Below are 20393 nucleotides of genomic sequence, written 5' to 3'. Positions count from 1 at the left end.
GCGTGTGTTTGTGTGTGTGTATTAAGAAAAGGACGCTAGAATGAACTCAGAATGAATCAGTAGAATCAGTATGAATTTGTGAGTCCACACTAGCCTTCCCTAACTTTCTTAATTATTATTTAATCTACAGGTTCTCTCTCCTTTTTTTTCTCTGAAATTTATTTGTTGAATAAGTTGGGTCCTTTGTCCTTTATTGTTTTCCACATTCTGGATTTTGCCGATTGTAGTTTTGTAATGTCACTCAACTTGTTTCTCTGCTGACTTTTATTTCTAGTAAATTGGTAGTTAGATAAGGTGCACGATCAAATTCAGGTTTAATTTTTTGGCAAGATTACATCATAGGTGGTCATTTGTACTTCCAGCAGGAGGTACATTGTATCTGATAGTCCCTGTTTTTGTGATGTTACTAGCCATGGATGATTGTTTGCAAAATGGTGATAATTTAATATCATCATTCCTTCTCCTTTTATAGCTGTATACTTGTATGAAGAAAAATTTGTTTTTCATTATCTATTTAGTTACTCTGGGGTGTAGTTCATACAAGAAAGACAATGGAAGAATTCCCTAAAATCTTCTAAAGGTGACTGTATTCGTTTCCTATTGCTGCTGTAACAAATCACCACACCCTTGGCTGCTTACCAACACAAACCTACCCTGTAGTTCTGGAAGTCAGAAATCTGAAATGGGTCTTACCATGGCAGGACTGTGTTCCTTCTAAAGGCTCCAGGAGAAGATCCATTTCCTTGCTTTTTCCAGCTTCTAGAGGCTGTCTGCACATCTAGACCCGTGACTCCCATCTATCTTCAAAGCCAGCAATGGCTGGTGGAGTCTTTTTCGTGCTTCCCTCTTCCACTTCTAAGGATCTTTGATTATGTTGGGCCCACCTGGATAATCTCTGTTTCAAGGTCAGCTGATTAGCCACCTCCATTCCCTCTTCACTTTTATCACCCTGTAGTTCAGCATAGTCGGAGATTCTGGGGATTAGGGTGTGAACATCTTTGGGGGGCCGTAATTCTGCCTATCACAGTGACCAAAAGGTTTTTTATTTTTTAATTATTATGAACTCATAGCTTTTTAACATTTTTGATGTATTTTAATTCATTGTCATTATCCTTGATATTCTAATTGTCCTATCTTTCGACAGTGAAAAAGCTTATTCGAGTTGATTCCTGAGTTCTCTGGACGTGAATGTGTAGTCTTTGACAGCTTCCTTCCTTTCTGACATGATAAGATGTCTGAGCTCATACTATATATTCCTGCCCCAGGCCTGGAATCATCCCTTTCTATAAGGCAAACTCTGGTGTGATTTAGAATCACCTGGAGGGCTTATTAAAACACAGATTGTTGGGCCCTCCCTCCATCCCTTCAGAATTTCTGATTTAGTAGGTGTGGGTTAGGGCCCAGTGATTTGCATTTGGGGTTCCCGGGTGGTGCTGCTAACTCCATTCTAGGGACTACACTTTGAGAACCACTGTTTTAAAGAACCCTGTTGGGTTTTTTTGGTGAGCAATGATATTTAGAGACTACAGCCTGCGTGCTAGGGAGGATACTGATTCTAGGCTTTTTCAGTGAAAGGAAAGAAATAAAATGTAAGTTCATATTCGTATTTCCAATTCAAATTTAGAATTACATGTTTTAACTTCTTTTATATTTGTATTTGTTTTCTCTGAGGCTTGGTTCTTATGATAGTCATAATTACTTATTTAATAAATATGTATATATCTATGCACACAGTTTCAGAGTAACAATACGAATATTATTTCCTGCAACATGATTACTGAAAACAGTTTACGATTTTTACAGCAGTCCCTTTGACATTGGAGAAATATCCCACTAGGGGTGTACAAATTAGTCTGCTTTTACGTTACTGAGATCGTTCCTCTCTGGTTGGTTAACCAGTCACCTTGATACACAGTTAAATTCTTTTTCTGTTTCTTTTGCTTTTAGTTTTAGGAGATTATTATTTTATTTTTAAAATAATTATCTAAACATTTAAACAACTTCACTGGCACATCTGTAAAATGAGTCTACTCTCTGCTGTACCTTGTTCTCTCCTTTTCCGTATAGGCAGCCATTATTTATGGTTAAATAAATGGCAGTATGCTAGACATACTTTTTTTTTCTCTTGGGGTCCACACCACTTTCCACCCCACATGCCCACCTGCGCAATATGTTTAGAAGATTACTTGAGGGCGGGATATTTGTAGAGTCCTCATTCCTTTTCCTTTATAGCTTCAGAGTGCCCCGCTGTGAGAATGCACCAGAGTTTGTTCCTCCGTGGGTGGACATCCGGGTTGTTTCCAGCCTTTTGCTGTTATGAATAGTGCTTCAATATTATAAATAGTACAGATTTTGAGGTAGTTAAAAATCACACTGTATACTGTTTGTTTTCTGTTTTTTTCCTTAACAATATAACATCAGCATTTTCCATGTTATTATAAATGTCATTTTTTAAGACAGTTTTTTTTCTGATTATGAAAGTAATACAGACTTAGAGATTTTAGAAACTCAGAAAAATGAAAATCAATGCAAAGTCACCCATAATCCCTCTACTTGGGGATACTGTCATTATTTTGGTGTGTTTCCCCATAGCCTTGACAATATTTTGTGTAAACGCTTAGAAAACAATCGCATCATATTACATAGTATCCTGCTTTGTTTTTACTCATAATTGTGATTTTTTTTATACCATATGCTTTTTATAACTAATTCTCTGTTGCTAGATTTAGACATTTAGTTTCTTTCTGGTTTTTCAGTATTGTTAATAATTTTGTGATAAATGTCTGTGCATTGAAGCTTTCCCCAAATTTATTATTCTTAAAAGTTGGTTTTTATAAGACTTTAAATGAGAAGGAAGCTCACGTTTGTTAAATATATCTATTTAGCTTGCTCTCTTACAGCAGTAAGGTAAACAGGTGAAAGATTACCTTGAAACTTTTGTCAAGTAAATTCCATTTTTTCTTTTTTCTTCTGGTAGGACCTTAGAAATGAAGTTGAGAAATTACGCAGTGAAGTGAATGAAAGAGAGAAAGCAGTGGAGAATCGTTACAAGAGTCTTTTGAATGAAAGTAATAAAAAATTGCACAGTCAAGAGCAAGTGATCAGAAGTCTAACAGAAAGTGCCAATCAGAAGGACTTGTTGCTTCAGGTACCACAACAGTTTTTCTTTTGTATTTAAATCTTTTGACTTCGGCATAGGTTTTTTTGGTTTTGCTTTGTCTTTTAAACTTTTTTACAGGAATGCTTATAAAAAGGTAAGGCTGGGCAAAAAAAGACTGTGGTCTTCACTGTTGTTTATCGGAGCGCTGTAGAGCTTTCTTTATGCCATTTGGACCTCAGCCACCAGGGAGGTAAGTTTGTAGAAATGAAAGCTTCGAGAAGAGAAGGGAGTTGTCCTGGGTCACGTGACTAGTAAACGGCAGGGCCTGATTCAGGCCCTGGCCTGCTTTGCTGTAGCGCCAGCCTTCTGCTGCGGTACTGGCTTTCCTTCGTGCCATGCTGTCTCACTCCTCTGTATTTTTCTTCTATCTGTTCCTTTTTTGTCTTGGACTACCCTTATCATTTGATGGTATATTGGATTTTTGATTCAGCTCAGAATTACGGGTAACCATGGTGGAGTGAACATGCGTGTTTAACACTGCTTCCTCCTGAAGCCTCATTAACGTGACGGTGAAGGGGTGAAAAGGTATAAACGCACAGGACCAGGAGAATGGGAATGGTGGAAGGGCAGGTTGCTGTTTGAATGATAAGTGGTAACTCCATAGGATTCAGCTTTCTCCCGTCTGCCTCATGCCTTGGGGATGAAAAGCCAACAAGAAGAAGCTGATTAATCCTACAGAACCCAGGAAGGCTCAGTGGGCAGTGGGGGTACCTGGTACCTTTGTCAGCAACAGAGGTTGCTGGAATGCTGGGCAGTTAGGTGGCCTTATTGTCACCAGCACTATATGGGAGGTTTACTCTGTGGGGACCTTAAACCAGAGAAGCTCTGGCCTGGGGCTCACCAGGTGCAGCTGAAAACAGGAGTGGATCCCTCAGTGAGAAGGAGTGGAAGTGTGCATACCAGCACGGAGAGTCCTCTGTGGACCCAGATGACTGAAAGATGCTGACTGACAGTAGGGGGTCCTTCAACAAAACAGCCGCGTCCCCGCCTGATCACCTCACAGTGAGGCTGCCGTTGAGGTACCTTTTCCACACTCACAGAGCTTCTGGACACTTCTACCCTTAAAGATACGTGGGTGGCCCGAGTTCCTCAAACAGGAGAAGAGCGTCTAAGAGGAAGGACAAAGACAGAACAAAGCTACGTAGAGGAAACAGAAACAGTGGAGGCGGAGAAGAAAACTAGACAGCTTTTCAAAAAACTCAATACTGTAACATCTTCAGATAAGAAATGAGTTCGGGATCTGATAAAAAAGATATTTGGGAAAAAGAGGGATGACCTTATTGGAAATTGGAAGTATGATTACAGATATAAAGAGCCTAATAAAAGAGTTAGAAAAGTTGCACGAGAGTCAAGTACGTCTCCCAGAAAATATAGTTAAACACAGAAACAAACAAAAAGGTGAGCAAATGAGAGAAGAAAGATAAGAAAATCAGAGGCTCGAGTCAAGGGCTCCAATATATGATGAACAAAAGTTCCAGAAAGATAGAAGAGGCAAAGCAGAGGGAAGGAAAAGTTCAAAGTAATAGGAGAAAACTTTTCAGAATGCAAGGGCAGATATCTCTACCTTGAAAGGGCCTGCTCTGTTTCTGGCACGGTGAATGAAGAAAGACCTCTATCGCAATTTCACAATCCTGTGTCATTGTGAAATTTCAGAACACAGGGGCAAAGAGAGGATCTGAAAGGCTTCCAGAGAGAGGAAAATAATAGGTCCCATACAAAGGACCCAGACCCGAAATGACATCAGAATTCTCAGCAGCAACATTGGAAGCCAGGGGAGGGAGGGAGACGCAAGAGGGAGGAGATATGGGAACATATGCATATGTATAGCTGATTCACTTTGTTAGAAAGCAGAAACTAACACACCATTGTAAAGCAATTATACCCCAATAAAGATGTTAAAACAAAACAAAACAGAAAAAAAAAACATTGGAAGCCAGGAGACAGGAGAGCAGTGCTTTCCGAGTTTTGACGAAAAGTGGTTTCCAGTCCAGCATTCTGTAGTCAGCCAAGCTGGCAGCAAGAGTGAGGGCAGAATAAAGGCAATTTCAGACATTTCATGCCTAAAATCATCTGCCTCCATGTGCTCCTTGCAGGAAACTGCTGGAGGACGAGTCCGTACGAGCGAGGAAGTAACACAGAATGGGATCCAGAAAGTAGGGAATTCACCTGGCACGTGGGGAAGGGAGATCCCAGCCACTTACGTGGAAGGCCAGATTTGAGCCGTTGAGGGAGGGCTTAGTTGGGATTCTTTCAAGAAACTGAAATATAGAGCCCATCATTTACCTGATGTGTCTTGACTCCATGTAGAAGAATTTATAAGTTTGGAGATAAATTAACACCAAGTACATAATTTAGTTTTATGAACTAAGTAAACACAACAAAGCAGTTGTTGCTAATTCCAAGAAAAGCAAGGAATTAAACATGAACGGAAATGTCACCATGGAACACCATTTGGCTGGGCTGTGGAGAGTATGTGCGTGGCCATAATCACGTAAATGCAGCATGTTGATTTAACCAAAATCGTGATGTAACTATTAGGAAAAGCGTTGGGGGGTGGATGATGTGAGAGCTACATCCTTAAACTTCTATGACAGGAGCCAGTTAATAAAATCTAACCTTAGGAAATCAAGCAATGTGAGCATAGGAGCGCAGTGTAGAAACATGGAAGTAAATAACAGAAATCAGTAGAGTCAAAAGCTGTTTTATCCTGCGAGTGGGACTCAGAGGTGAGAAGTGGCGAGCTAGGGGTGGCTGTTCCCTTCTAAGCCTTGTGGGCCCGTTTGTTAATGTGTATGTATAGTTGGACTTTTAAGAAATAAAAATGAAAATTGTAACTCAAGCACAACTGCATGATGGTAATTCTAGAATTTCTGTTTTGGTTATTTGATTCCCAGTGCTTCCTGTTACAGTTCAGTGGGTTTTTACAAAAAATTGCTTCTACTTTCTTGCTTGTGTTCAGCTATTTTAGAAATGTTTGACATGATGAATTAATTCTGATGGGTGATTAGGAATGAGATGAGGTTCTCACCCTTAATTTCCCACAGAGAGTGGACGGACACCTAGTTCAGGAGTTACCAGGTTTTAAATTGTTAGGAATAGATTTCTGTGCTTGAATTTGGCCAGAAGACCAGAGAAGTGGTTTCCAGGCCTGTAGTATCGTTGGATGTGACCTCGTCTGAAGGGGTTGGTGAAGTGGGCTGTATTGTGTCTCATCGTGAAGGAGGAGCTTTCACCTGTGACCAGACCCCCAAAGTAGTTGCAGTCTTGCCTTTTTCTTCCTGGAAGTCAAATCTCCTCGTAGATATGGACGGTTCAAGTTTTGTCAAATTTGTAATGTTTCAGGAGCGCCTAGACTTTGTTGGGTTTTGATACACAGTCCCTCTAATCACTGCACTAACCCTGTAGCATGGGAAACAGACTCAGAAATCACGCCCTGGCCAAGGAGGACCCAGGATTGGAGCCTGGGTCGTGGGGCCAGAGCCTGGGCTTTGTCTTCTGTACCCGCTGGGAGGTGTCCCAGTGGTGGCGAGAGGGGAGGTTTGTAATGACTGCCACTGTCCTTGCCTGTGCCTTGCTGGCGTGCTGCGCTCCTGGTTGTAATAATGCACAAAGGGATTGCATTACCATTTGTAATTGCCTAATATTTGGGGACGGTGGAAATTGTTTAAATTGTGAAAAACAGTAAATCTTCCCTTAAAGAGTTTGGGACCATCGCTTAGTATTTTTTTCTTGATGACAACTTCCTTATGATTTGTTTTCTTCCTTAGAAATTCAGTGAAAAAGACTTGGAAGCAATACAGCAGAACCGTTATTTAATGACTGCGGGGGATCTCGATTTCAGGAGTGAAGACTTAATAACAGAAAAGTGCTCTTCTCAGTCACCAGGCAGCAAAAGCATCTTCTCCGAGGTAAGCTCGACTGAAATTGGACATTCACATGCAAATTCATATCCTTTCCTGACACATATTTGATGACTCCTCTGACCTAAAGATCCTCCAAGGCCCTTGTGCTGGTAAATGAGCTTACAGCAGGTAGGAGGAGGGGTTCTCAGTCTTTCCTCCTTACAGATTAGTATCCTTCAGCTGAGTGTTAGTATTTGCACTGCTCAGGAAACCGAGAAACTAGAGCTTGTTCAAAGATGAGCCTCATGTTTGCCCTCCTGGGGGCAACTCTCTCAAGAACTATGTAATCTCGAGGTAAGAACATTTCCCAGTTGAACATTTCCATGCACACCTACAATGGCACAGCAGGCCCTTCGTGATCTGGCCCCAAGCTAGCTTTCCATTCTCCTTTTCTTTCATTCCCCATCATCTCTAACAACACCTCACTTCCTGCAGATTCCCGAAAACTCCGTGTTTGTACCTCTCTGTGCCTTTGCACATGCTGTTCCATCTGCCTGGAATGCCTTCTTCTTCCTTGTTGACCTGGTGGCTCCTGCACACCCCTAGGGCTGCCGCTCTGGTGTCACCTTCTCTGGGCTCCTTGCCTGGCCTGCTGAACGCGACGTCTCCTTGTCCACCCCCTTGTGCGGCACTTTGCACATCCATCCACCGTAGCGCTTAGCCCTTGGGTTGACGTTACGGAGCCGCCTTGGTGCTTCCCCTCCCTGGAGCCCTGCGCACCCCAGGAGGCACCTCAGGGGAAGGGAACTGGTGTTCCTGTCTGAATCCCAGTGCCTGGCTCAGTGGACGTTTGTTGATTGAATGACTGATGATATTGGTTTGTGGAGATGCGTCCAGATTGTTCTGACGTGCAGCTTGCCTGTAATACAGCTAGGCAGCCAGAGATGGGAAAGAAAGGCGTTCACTGTCGGCCAAGGTTTGTTGGGTTTTTTTAAGCCTGGCTTTAATTAAGTACATACGTTCAGAAAACAGGGAATTGTTATGCAAATTTTTCTCTGATGAATGACTCTGATCATGACTTGTGGTTTTTGTGAAGGATGATTCTCAAAATAATTAACAACCAGTGTAGCACGGGCACAGCCATCAGAACAGACTCAGGCGCTAGGGCTGGAGTGGGGTCCCGGAGGCCTCCTCTTGTGCCAGGCACCAACCCTGTAGTTCCTGGGTCTTGGAGAGGGGCTGGGGTGGTTGGGGTGTATGGATCAGGGGTTAGTTTACAACTGGTGTAGACGTGTTTCAGTATTTTAGCACCAGTACCGACCGTTGCACTGTGTATCCGCTCCGTATCAGCTCTGGTCCTGGAGCGCACCGCTGCCTGAGCGGTGGGAGTTCCTTCTTAACTCTGACCATTTGTGGATTTGCGTTTTGCCATCCCTCTTGAATAAGAATGTCAGCGAGGACTTGGCCATTGGGCTGGGCCGGAAGTCTGGAGGCCTGGATTCCTCTCTTGGTTCTGTCACTTCACTTGAGTGACCTTGGGCAAGTCCAGTAACTAAATCTCAGAGGGCTAATGTTTTGTGATTTAGTCGCTTTATTTTGTGAATAGTTCCTTTATTTTGACCAAATTTAGTTGGATATTAAGATGCACGTTAACCCATAATCAGACACAGTCTTGTTTAACTGTTTTTTAAAAATTGAAGTATAGTTAATTTACAATGTTGTGTTAGCTTTAGGTATACAGCGAAGTGATTCAGTTATACACGTGTGTGTGTGTGTGTGTGTGTGTGTGTGTGTGTGTGTGTACGTATATTCTTTTTCAGATTCTTTTCCATTATAGGTTATTACAAGATACTGAATAGAGTTCCCTGTGCTATATTGTAGGTCCTTGTTGTTTATTTTATATATAGTAGGGCGTATCTGTTCATCCCAGATTCTCAATTTATCTCCTCCCCCCTCCCCCTTTGGTAACCATAAGTTTGTTTTCTATGTCTGTGAGTCTCTTTATGTTTTGTAAATAAGTTCATTTGTATCGTATTGTTTTAGAGTCCACCTATAAGTGGTATCATATGTGTGTCTTTCTCTTTCTGACTGACTTCACTTAGTATGATCATCTCTAGGTCCATCCATGTTGCTGCAAGTGGCATTATTTCATTCTTTTTTTATGGCTGAGTAACATTCCATTACATCTCCTTTATCCATTTAGCTGTCGATGGACATTTAGGTTGCTTCCATGTCTTGGCTATCGTGAATAGTGCTGCTGTGAACACTGGGGTGCATGTGCCTTTTTGAATTAGAGTTTTCTCCAGATATATGCCCAGGAGTGGGATTGCAGGATCATATGGTAGCCCTCTGTTTAGCTTTTTAAGGAACCTCCATACTGTTTTCCATAGTGGCTGCACCCATTTACATTCCTACCAACAGTGCAGGAGGGTTCCTTTTCTCCACACCCCCTCCAGCATTTATTATGTGTAGACTTTCTGGTGGTGGCCATTCTGCCCACTGTGAGGTGGTACCTCATTGTGGTTTGGATTTGCATTTTCTCTAATGATTAGCGATGTTGAGCATCTTTTCACGAGGCACAGTCTGTTTTGAAACAAGATAGCAGCCCATCAGGTGTTTTAGATGGACAAATAATCACTAATTTGAATACATTTAGTTAAACTTTACTATTTTGAATCATGTTTTAGATATGTAAAAAGTGTCTAAATGTTGAACAAAATGTTTCTAAATTTACTAACAGTATTTTAATATTTCATGTCACTAGTTTGATTATCTGTACCGCATTGTTTTTTAGTTTTTTGTGCTGGCCGCTTGCCTGTACTTCTTAGAAACACAAGTATAAAGTCATCCCATGGGCATTTCAGTCATATTTTAGATCCTGGTGATGCTTAAATGACTGTGCAAAATACCTACATATTTTAGCAAAGGTTTTAATTCTGTTCTGCAAGAGTAATTGCAAATCGAGGATAAAAGGTTATAAATGATCATTTAGGAATTGAAAATTTCTAGGTGTCAGTTTAAGAAATCCCAGCTGTTGCAGCCTACGGTATTTTCCCCCCGAGAAAGGTATACTTTTCAGGTTGTAGTTCTTTCTTTGTAGGAAACACGGATTTATTCTGCTCTGCCCTTGGCCATTTTGTGTTGATTTTGGGTTTATCCTCTGCCCATTTCTATGAAGAACTTGAGGCTGTGATGATGTCTCCGTTGGCTCTGGGCAGTCTGTTTTCCTTCTAATCATGTGTGATCCTGAGAATTAATGCTAGATGACCAGGGAATTGAAGAACAGAGAGTAAAACACACTGACCATATTTAACTTGCTGCAGCCAGAGATTTATAGTTTGGCTATTGACATGGTTGGGACATTGCAGCTGAATTTCCTGAGTATTAAAATAAAGGTCTTTGTTGCAGAGCTGTGATATAGCTACTGAAATAGACACCATCTGTCTACCAGCCACTAAATTGCCCTGATTACCAAGAAGTGAGCCATTAAGGTCTCTCTTTACATATCTGCTGCCTCTTCAGATTGTGGTCTGCCCATTACATACGTTTCCTTCAAGTCATTGAGGAAACTATGGTGGAGTAGAAAATGCCTCGGCTTTGGTGTCAGAATGTCCGTTCTGCCGCTTATTAGCTCTGTGATCTTGGGCAAGTCACCTCCTCTCACTGAAGCTCACCTTCCTAATCTGTAAATGGGGAGTTACATGCCTGCCTCCTGAGAGGATTAAAAATAATGTGAGTGTATTTGTTAAGGTTCTTTTGATTGCAAGCTGTAGGATCCAACGCTGAGGAGTTTGAGCGAAACAACAATGAAAGGGAGTGTTTACTGGGAACATACCGGAGAGTCTCACAGATGCCAAAGGTCGTAGACTCTGGGGCTCTGTCTTGTTTGGAGAGGCAAGGTGGAGGGCGGGGGTGGAGAGTGGGGATGGCGGGCAGAGGGTAGGGGACAGGGGGGTTGGTTGCTCCTGCTGAGCAGGGGCCCCCTCTGGGCCACTTGGCCCTCTGCCTCTGTGCCGAGGAGACCCACTGGTTTGCCAGCTCTGCCGAGGGAGCCAAATGACGTCATTCTAATGGGGCATGATTCAGCGCAGGGGAGCAGGTGATTGATGCAGTGGGACCCAAATGGCTCTGAAGAGTTCATTTATTTAACATGGGTGAGCAATTTGCTTCTAGGAAGACGTTGACTCACTCTGACTTCCATTATGCAAAATAGCCACAGGAATCTCTGCTCTGAAGAGTCACATTGGTCCCTGTGTTCCCCTCTTACCTTTTTAATCATCACTTCAGCGAGCATCTGTGGCAAGCACTGTGCCTGGCTCGGGGTGCTGCTGCCCGCAAGGGGTCCCCAGGCCTGTGAACACGTGGTTGGTACACGAGCTCCGGGTGAAGGTGAACCAGGGTGCCGTGGGGCTGGAGGAGGGTCTCTGTAAGGGGCCATGGAGGGTGTCAGTGGAGAGCGCTCGACTGATGGAGCGTGGTCTGTGAGGAGGAGGAGGGAGTTTCCTGGTTCCACGGAGATGGAAGGGCAGGAAAGCAAGCACAGGTGTGGCCGGCTGGCAGGTGGAGGGTGGGGGCTGAGGTGAGCAGTGACCTGGAAAACCTGGTGAAGGTTTGGAATGGCTGCCTGAAAGGAGGGGAGGGGAACCAAGCCGGGCACTCAGGCCCTGCACTGCAGTGGGCGGTCCTCTCGGGCTTCCAGCCAGGCCCACGGTGATCCAGTTAAGATACAGGGTCGCGGGCTTCCCTGGTGGCGCAGTGGTTGAGAGTCCGCCTGCCGATGCAGGGGACACGGGTTCGTGCCCCGGTCTGGGAAGATCCCACATGCCGCAGAGCGGCTGGGCCCGTGAGCCATGGCCGCTGAGCCTGCGTGTCCAGAGCCTGTGCTCCGCAACGGGAGAGGCCACAACAGTGAGAGGCCCGCATACCGCAAAAAAAAAAAAAAAAAAATATATATATATATATATATATACACACAGGGTCAGGATTCTTTCACTGGATATGTACATCCCACAGCTGAGTCTCCCACATCCACCTGAGGTCCACATTTATTCATGTTTTTTCCTAGTCCTTCTTGGTTGGTTACTTATCTAAGCACAAATTCTGACTGCCACTTATTAGCTGAATGGACTAAAACACACGACCTGTCCCCTCAGAGAATCAGTTTATTCATCTGAAAAGTGGGAAGATTAATATACCTCCTTGGTCGTTATTGTGATTAGAGATGACCTATGTAAAGGACCTGGCCTAGCATCGGAGCGTAGGAATGGTAGTTATGGTTGACACTGCTCAAGTGTTTACTCTGTGCCAGGCATCCATGTGAGAATTTTGTATAGATTAGCTCAGTTAATCTGTTTCACAACCCTATGAGATATATAGAATTATTACCTCTACTTACAGGTGAGGATATTGAAGCACAGAGAGATTGAGTAACTTGTTCAAGGTCACACAGCTAATAAGGTCACACGCTCTTAACAGTCCCTGCCCTTGGTGGTAGATGCTCAAGAAGCAGTAGGTTTTCTTATTTTCGTCGTCACCGTTGCCTGGCCTTTATGTGGCTGACAGCGACTGTGTCACCTTTGTCTAACTCCCAGTGCTTTGCATCCATCGTGGGTCATTCACGGGTGGACCAAAGAGCACAGGCCCTGGAGCCTGGCTGCCTGGGTCCACACCCTGCCTCACCACCCTGACTCCGTGCCTCGGTTCCCTCATCACCAAAATGGGGAGAGTGGTAATGCTTGAGCTCACTGGCTTGTGAGGATTAAATGAGAAAATGCTGGAGAGCACTTTGTACCACGGCTGACATCCTGAGGACATGGTAGCCTCTTTGTCTTGATCCCCGGGTGAATTCCTCCCAGGCGCTCCCCTGGGGCCCTCTGTCTACGTGCGGTGTGTACGGGTGGGAGCTGACACTGGTGACTGTGTACAGAAGGCAGGTGGGAGCTCCTTGTGTCAGTGTCATGTGGCACGATTTACAAAAGGGTCTGACATTTCTAGCAGTGTGGGTGGCCAGCTTCTCATGACCAAACTGGTGGGTTAGCATTTAAAACCCTCAGTTGGCAGGTGGTGCCTTTGCCTTGTTTCGTTCAGGGCTAGAAGCACAGCAGCGTTCTCCTGGGTCAGGGGCTGCTAACCTTTTTGCCATCTGCATCCCTTGGGTAGTGTGCTGGAGCCAAGGACCTCTTCCCTGGAAAAGTATTTAAATGCACAAAATATGTGCACAGGATTATAAAGGAAACCAATTATTTTGAAATTTGGTTATCAAAATATAAAAAAAAATCAGCTGTAGAAATGGTGCTTCTTTATTAATGTGTTAAATAACAAGATCTAGTGGTGAACAGAGCGGCTGCTGTAGTTTTGAGGTAGTGATGAGAATAAATATTTTGAGATACTTGCAACATATACAAAGTAACTATTTCTTTTGATGACAAAATCTCAGGAAAACACCGAGTACTACTATGGTTTGTAGCAGTAACAGTGTTCCTTCAACCCCTAAATGAAGGAAACGCTAAATTTCAGTTAGAGGTTAGCGGAAATAAAGATGTACCTTTTTCCCCTCGTTCATGTTTGAGTTTTCATTAGGGTTGGAAGCCCTATCCTAGGTCATTATCTGAACTTTAGGTGACAGGCTGAGTCCACGAGACACAAGGGCTGCTTGCAGCCCCTCTCTCTCCACTGACCCAGTGTCTCCCTAGCATTAAGGAGCTTCTAGTCTGCGCCAGGCGCTGTGCCAGGTGTCCTGCACACTTTACTTCTTTATTTTAACATTTTCTTCTTATTTTGAAATAATATCAGATGTATAGGCAAGTTACAAGAGTAAAGGGTTTTGCTTGTCCTGAGCCATCTGAGAGTAAGTTGCCTGTGTGAAGCCCTGTCAGTTCTGAATACTTGAGTGCGTACTTCGTGTCAGCAGGGACCTTTTCCTGTATGACACAGCACAGCCGTCACAGCCAGGGACTGAGCAGAGACCCTCAGACTACCATCGAACCCTCAGGCTCATTCGTGTCTCACCAGCTGTCCCGTAAAGCCCTTTGTAGTGGAAGGAGCCAATTCAGGATCTTGTGTTGCATTTAGTAGACTTTAGTCTATTGACTTTCACGGCCCTGAGACTTTTGAAACGTCCAGGCCAGTTCTGTCGTGGAGTGTCCTTTAGTTGGGTCTGTCTGATGTTTCTTGGTGCCTGGCTTCAGGTGAGGCATCCTTGGCAGGAGGGTCACAGGACCAGAGCTGTGTCCTCAGTGTGTCCATCCGACAGTACACAGCTTAGGTTTGTTACCTAAGCATTACCGGCCATGCTGACTTGGGTTAACTTTGTGAAGGTGGTGCCTGCATGGTGTCTCGACTATGCAGTTACTCTTTTTTCCTTTGTAATTAGTAAGTATTTGAGGGGAGGTATTTTGAGTCCATGTAAATACGCTGATCTTCTTCAAACTTTCACCCGTTAGTTTTAGCCTCCTTTTATGTTTCTTGGCTGAATAATTTCTTACCATGATGGTTAGCAAATGGTGATTCTTCTAATTCCATTATTCCTTCTACATTTATTAGTTGTTCTGTAAAGAAAGGCCCGTTCTTCTTCCCATGTACCCATTTACTCATGTCCGTGTGGACGTGAATTCCTGTTTCACTCAGTGGGTTATAATCTGTTACTATCATTGTTTTGATGCTCAATTGTCCCAGGCTTGGCCTTTTCAAACTGGCTCCTGTATCCTTTTGACAGTGCTCCATTCTTTAAACACTTCCTTATTTTCTGGTGTGACAAAATGCTGTAGACGTGGATTGCTTTTGAATTTCATTGCATCAGTACTGGAATTGGCCATTTCCCCTGGGATCCTTGATTCCTTCCAGCACACAATTGAACTTGTATCTGCTCTGTAACTCCATAAGGTGGTGGCTGTTGTCCAGCATTTTACAGGTGGCTCTAGTAAGTAACTTCCTGAGGTCCCAGAACCAGGAAGTCACAGAGCCGAAATTTGAACTCTAAAAAAAATTTTCACATTTGTGAAATTCACAAAATTACATCCTCACTTCATAGATGAGGAGCCTGAACCTCACAGAGGTTTGTTAAACTGGTTAGCCGAGGTCACATAGCTAGTAAGTGGCAGAGATCCCCCTCAGATCTCTTTATCATCAGTCTGTTCATGGTGCCTTGAAAGCGTGGCTCACCTGGCCTCTACTATTTTAATGTAAGTCCCTTGTCCCTAAAACTTGTCAGGTTTTGGTTGATGAATTTCTTTCCTTTGTAGCAAGAACAAGCGTGGAAGGGCATTCTTTGTAGTTTTGTGAAAACAATGACCAGCAGCTCTGAGCTGGGTTGGGGCGGGGGAGGGCAGAGGAAGTTTCACGAAGGGCAGTTGGGTATTGTCGGGAGCACTGCGCTCAGCTTTCTTCCTCCGTGAGTGATGTGCGGTCATTCCCCACTCCCCCTGCAGGTGGTGCCCTCTGACTGCAGCCTGATCCGGAGCCTGGCGCAGGGGTTCACCTTTGTTTGGATTTATAAACCAGAACTATCCACATGTGTTTGCATAATGTAAGGATGTGCGCTTTCAAAATTCTTCTCTTAATGTCAGATGCCCATTGTCGTTTTCAGGAAAAACAACAATTAGGCTGTGAAGAGCTGATTCAGGTCTTAAAGAAAGAGCAGGACATCTATACACATCTGGTGAAATCTCTGCAGGACTCAGACAGGTAAGGGTTTCTGTTTGGACATCACACGCATGCATAACACACATATTCTGAATAAATGCTGGTAGTTGCTGAGGCAGTGAAGCCTTCTCACTTTGCTTGCGAAGCGTAAAGTGCTCGGATGGTGATTGCCTTATTTAAATCAGATATACCTATTTCCTAGCAGGAATTGTCTGATTTTTCGGCAGCAAATGTAGGATAAAAATATCATTAATACTAATTACTCAGGTTTTTATAATACTTTATTATAGATTTAGAAAGCGCCTCCACATGTATTATCTCTTATAATCCTCACTGCTGTTCTGTGAGGTAAGTAATATCATTATCCCTGTTTTCCATAAGTGACTCGGAGGGACTGGTGTCTTCACAGAATTGCCGAGGTGATTTGGTGCAATGAGATGCGGGGAGGAGAGCTGATTATAGGCCAGTGGTCTTGCCACTGCCCTGCCTGTGTCCACGGGCAAGTGACACATCTGGGCCTCTCTTGGCCCAGCACTGGGTTGGCCTCAGTGATTTCTCCCATGGAGGAGTCACCTCTCTGCACACTGGGATGGTTACAGGTGGAAGGATATGATGTCTGGGGTTCATTTCCACACTGCACAGCAGCGCAGGGAGCAGGCGGGGACACCGATGGAACGAGATTGGCCACGGCTCCCTGGTTGTTGGGACAGGGGTGTGGGCAGGTGTGTGTGTGGGGGGCTCATTATACTGACTTGTCTTCATGTGCTAATGTCTAAAATTTTCCATGATAAAAAGTGAAGAAAACCCAGCCCTCACTGCTGCCTCTCTTCTGCCCTTCACTCCAGCCCCAATGGGGTCCTCACTGTTCCGGGGCCAGGTGTCTTCTGTCTCTGCTTTCAGCAGCTATCTGCACCCTGCTCTGCGTCCCCCTCATCCTTGAGGATTTGCCTCAGGGGTTCCCCTTGTCAGGAGGCTTGCTCTGTTCCTCTGCCCTCACAGCTGCCCTCACCTCCCTTTGTTACTTGGCTGCTGTGGCCTGCGTCTCGGCCTAGAAGGTGAGCACCCCCAGGGCAGGGGTTCTGTCGTGCTGTCTGCATTTCCCGGTGCCTGTCACGGGGGCTGGTATGGAGTAGGCACTTGGGAAGTGTTTGCGGATGAACCCCCTCCCAATTCTTCTAAGTTATGAGTTTTCAGGATTTTTAATCTGAAGCGAGTTTAAGGAAAATGAAAACATGCTGATGAAATTCTCTGAAAGTGAGCTTTTTCGAGAAGCCTCAGCTGCTCATCATTTTCACTTGGGGGAGGGGTTGAGTAGCGCCGGGAACCTCAGAGGGGGAATGGGCACAGCGGGTTTAATTGTGCGGCTACTCCGACGGGAGCCAGTTCTGACTCTGGGCACCGAGAGGCCCTGGGGTGGATGTGGCCGCTGTCAGGCTTCCTCAGCGTCACTGATGGCGGCTCTGAGTTTCATAGGCTCTTCCTTAGTGAATAACAAGGTGCATGGGACCGAGGTGGGTCAGGGCTGTGACTAATAGAGATGCTTAAAAGGTTTCCTGTTCACCTTCAGAGTCAAAATACGTTCAGCAGCTCTGAGCTCTTGGGTAGGTCACTTTTCACCCTGAGCCTCAGGATATGTATTTGTGCAATTGAGATTGGCCTGCCTATAGACCTACCTGTTTACCTACCTCCCTACCTACCTTCCAGGGTTGTTTGAAACGAGATGATAATGTGTAAAGTCCTAATTCTGCCTGGCAGATAGTAAGCACTCAACAAATGGTAACGTTTATTAAGACTAACAGCAACATGGAAAGCCTCCATATGCCTCAGTATGCCACTGTGCATAAACTCAGCTTGCAGGGGGTTTTGAGCCTTCAGACCTTGCCCTAGCGAGCGGGCAGAATTGTGGGCTAAGGCCGGTGGAGCCCCCTGGGGTAACTCCAGCATTGCTCACTCTCTGGAAACTGGCAGTGAAAGCTGGATGACTGTGGAGACGTATGACGTACTTGTAACTAAAGTTGGAAAGGGGGAGCGGGAGGGAGGAACTGACCAAGGGCAGCTGTGTGCCTGGTCCTTTCCCTTTACGATTTATTCCTCACAGTGACACTTCAACCCCATATCACAGAAGTGGAAATCTGCTTTTGGAGATGTTAAGGGTATTTCCCAAGCTCCTACACTTAGGGATTCTCAGAGCTCAAATCTCCGTGGCTCCTGAGCCCAGGCCCTTACTGAGACAGCTCTCATCTGGAGGACAAGGACAGTTTATACTTTGCCTATAACTCAGGCTTTCTCAACCTCAGCACTGTTGGGATTCGGGGCTAGATAACTTTTTGTCCTTTTTTTGAGGGGCCGTCTTGTGCATTGTAGGATGTTTAGCGACATCTCTGGCTTTTGCCACTACATGGCAGTAGCACCCTCCCTGCCCCAGTTGTGACAACCAACAGTGTCTCCAGAATTGCCACATGTGCCCTGGGGGGTTTAAGTCATCTCCAGATGAAAATCACGCCTGTAACTCAGGAGTAGCAGAAAGCTTGGCATATAAATGTCTGCTGTATGGGAGTCATTAGAATACGTGGAAGGAAGGAGGTGATGTTTGTCGAGCACCTTGTGTGTGTCAGGCACTGTGCTAAGCTCTTTCCGTTATAACATCTCATTTAATCCTCAAAACACTCTTGAAGGAAAGGCACTGCCCCCACTTTACGGATGAGGCTAGCAGGACTCGGGCAGTTTAGCTGACCGCCGAAGTCATGGAGCTCGTGAGTGGTGGCACTATGGGGGCGTGCGTCCTCCGGCTCCTCCCCCACTCCACTCCAGAAGGAGGAAGGCTCAGGGCTGTCCTTTCTTTCTGAGTGAAGCTCCTTTTGTTCCACCGACTCCTCACACCTTGCAGAGATCGTGGAGTTGGGGAAACAGAAATGACAGACGCAGGAGCAGCAGCTGTGTACTTTTCACCCTGTCAGAAGATGGAAGAGGGAGTGAAGCAGTTGCTTTCCCTAGCCCCCATTGCAGGAGCTTCGCTAAAACAATCTCCTTTCTTCCCCCACTGGTTAAACGTGTCTGCGGCCTGACCGCATCCAAGCGAGTGCTGTGCTGTGACACCTCTGTAAGGTTTCCATCAGCCTTACAAATTGATCATTATGATTGTCTTGAAATGGAGCTAGGTACAGGCTGCTGGGAGGGCCCCTTCCCTTGCAAGGAGGCTGCTTCACAGTGAACCATCTTCAAAGCAGCAAGCATAGAAGATTAGACATAATGGTTTATTTTCCTTCCAATAGATGTTGATTTATGTGTGCAGTTCGATGGATGGAGCTGGAAGGAATCGCTGGAGGATAAGTGGGGCTTGAGTCTGTGGCGCACATATTTTAGAGCGATGGCTCCTAACCATTTTGGGGCTGTGGACCCCTCTCGAACAGTCTGATGAAAGCTCATGGACCCTCTCCCTAAAACAAATCCACATTTTCATACACTTCTTCCAGCAGTTTCAAAGGGTTGATGGACCCTTTCAGGGAAAAATAGGTCAGACGCTGGACAGAGTGACGTATTTCTTGGTATTTAAAAAAGGAGGCTTTCTGATATGTTAAGATGTTTTCGTAGTCTCAAAAAATGTTCACATACTTTGACCCAGTAATTGCACTGCTGGGAATCCATCTTAAGAAGCTAACCCTGAGTGTGAAACAAGGCTTTAGGCGCAGAGATTTTCATTGAAACAATATTTATGTTACTTAGGTGTCTGCTGGAGCCTCTGTTCCTCTGAGAGAACCGGTTCAGACCCCTGCCACGTGCACATCAGTAGGAGTCCGGAGCCCTGCGTGAGGAACTGCAGTGCCTAGTTCAGTAGGCACTAGCCATGTGACTACATACATATAAATTAAAAAATTAAGCATTCAGTTCCTCAGCATGTAGCCACATTTCAGATGTTCAGTAGGCACGTTCGGCTAGTGGGTACCGTATTCAGCGGCGCCGATACAGAACATTTGCATCATTGGAGGAAGGTCTGTGGGACAGTCCTCCCCCCGTCAGTGCAGGTTCTGGGAGGTGTGCTTTTTCATGCCCTCCTCTGAGTTCTGGGTTGCTGGTTTCTTGCAGGCTCTCTGTGCAGGTCAGTACCATATTACACTGACCCAGACGTGATACTTGACATCACCACCCCTCCAATAAAAATCCATTCTACTCTGCATTTGTGAGTGGCCAACCCATTACTGTAGACTTCTTTTGACCCCTAAATTGGTCCTTCTCTTCCTCCTATTATTGACACTCAGTCTTCTCCTTTTCTTTTTTCTTGTCCCTGCTGCCCCTCACCTTTACCTCCAGTGCCACCTCTTTTAGGGGTGACATGGCCGACGTTCTCCTTGTCACCTTCTCTTCTGTGGAGAGCCTTCCTTCCATACCCAAGCCCATGCAAGGCGTTATTCCAGAGAAACATTCTGGGGAATTAAATTACTTCCACCTAGCTACATCTGTAGCAAAAACTTGGAAATGACCCAAATGTCCACTAATAGGGGATGAGTTAAATGGTGGGACATTCACCCGATTTAATGTTATATAGTCATTAAAAATGACGTTTGCAAATTATTTCTGAAAATGTAGGGAAATATTTAAATGAGAAATGCACAACTTAGTATTATATGTCCAGAATGATTTCAACCTTATAGAAATACTCAGGGAAAAAGATTGGGAGGAAATAGTCTGCCATGTGTTTTTTGATAGTCGGGTTATGGTAACTTTTGCTTTTTTTTTTTTTTTTTTTTTTTTTT

The 20393-nt window shown here is 44.7% G+C and overlaps 1 protein-coding gene across 5 annotated transcripts in view; it reads left to right on the top strand.

Moving 5' to 3' along the window:
• The window catches only part of CDK5RAP2 (CDK5 regulatory subunit associated protein 2), a 184586-nt gene that overhangs the window by 79216 nt on the left and 84977 nt on the right, over positions 1 to 20393 (top strand). For all 5 annotated transcript variants that reach the window (XM_029203584.1, XM_029203581.1, XM_029203583.1 and 2 more), the window contains 3 exons: positions 2978 to 3148; positions 6928 to 7068; positions 15587 to 15684. In XM_029203584.1, coding sequence (XP_029059417.1) covers positions 2978 to 3148; positions 6928 to 7068; positions 15587 to 15684 — 410 coding nt within the window. The remainder of the gene's footprint in view (positions 1 to 2977; positions 3149 to 6927; positions 7069 to 15586; positions 15685 to 20393) is intronic.

The sequence above is a fragment of the Monodon monoceros genome, unplaced genomic scaffold (assembly GCF_005190385.1).
Source record: "Monodon monoceros isolate NGI ecotype Baffin Bay Population unplaced genomic scaffold, NGI_Narwhal_1 Super_Scaffold_5, whole genome shotgun sequence".
NCBI lineage: Eukaryota > Metazoa > Chordata > Mammalia > Artiodactyla > Monodontidae > Monodon > Monodon monoceros.
Note: the sequence above shows the minus strand (reverse complement) of the source record. Positions and strands in the feature narration are given on the sequence as shown.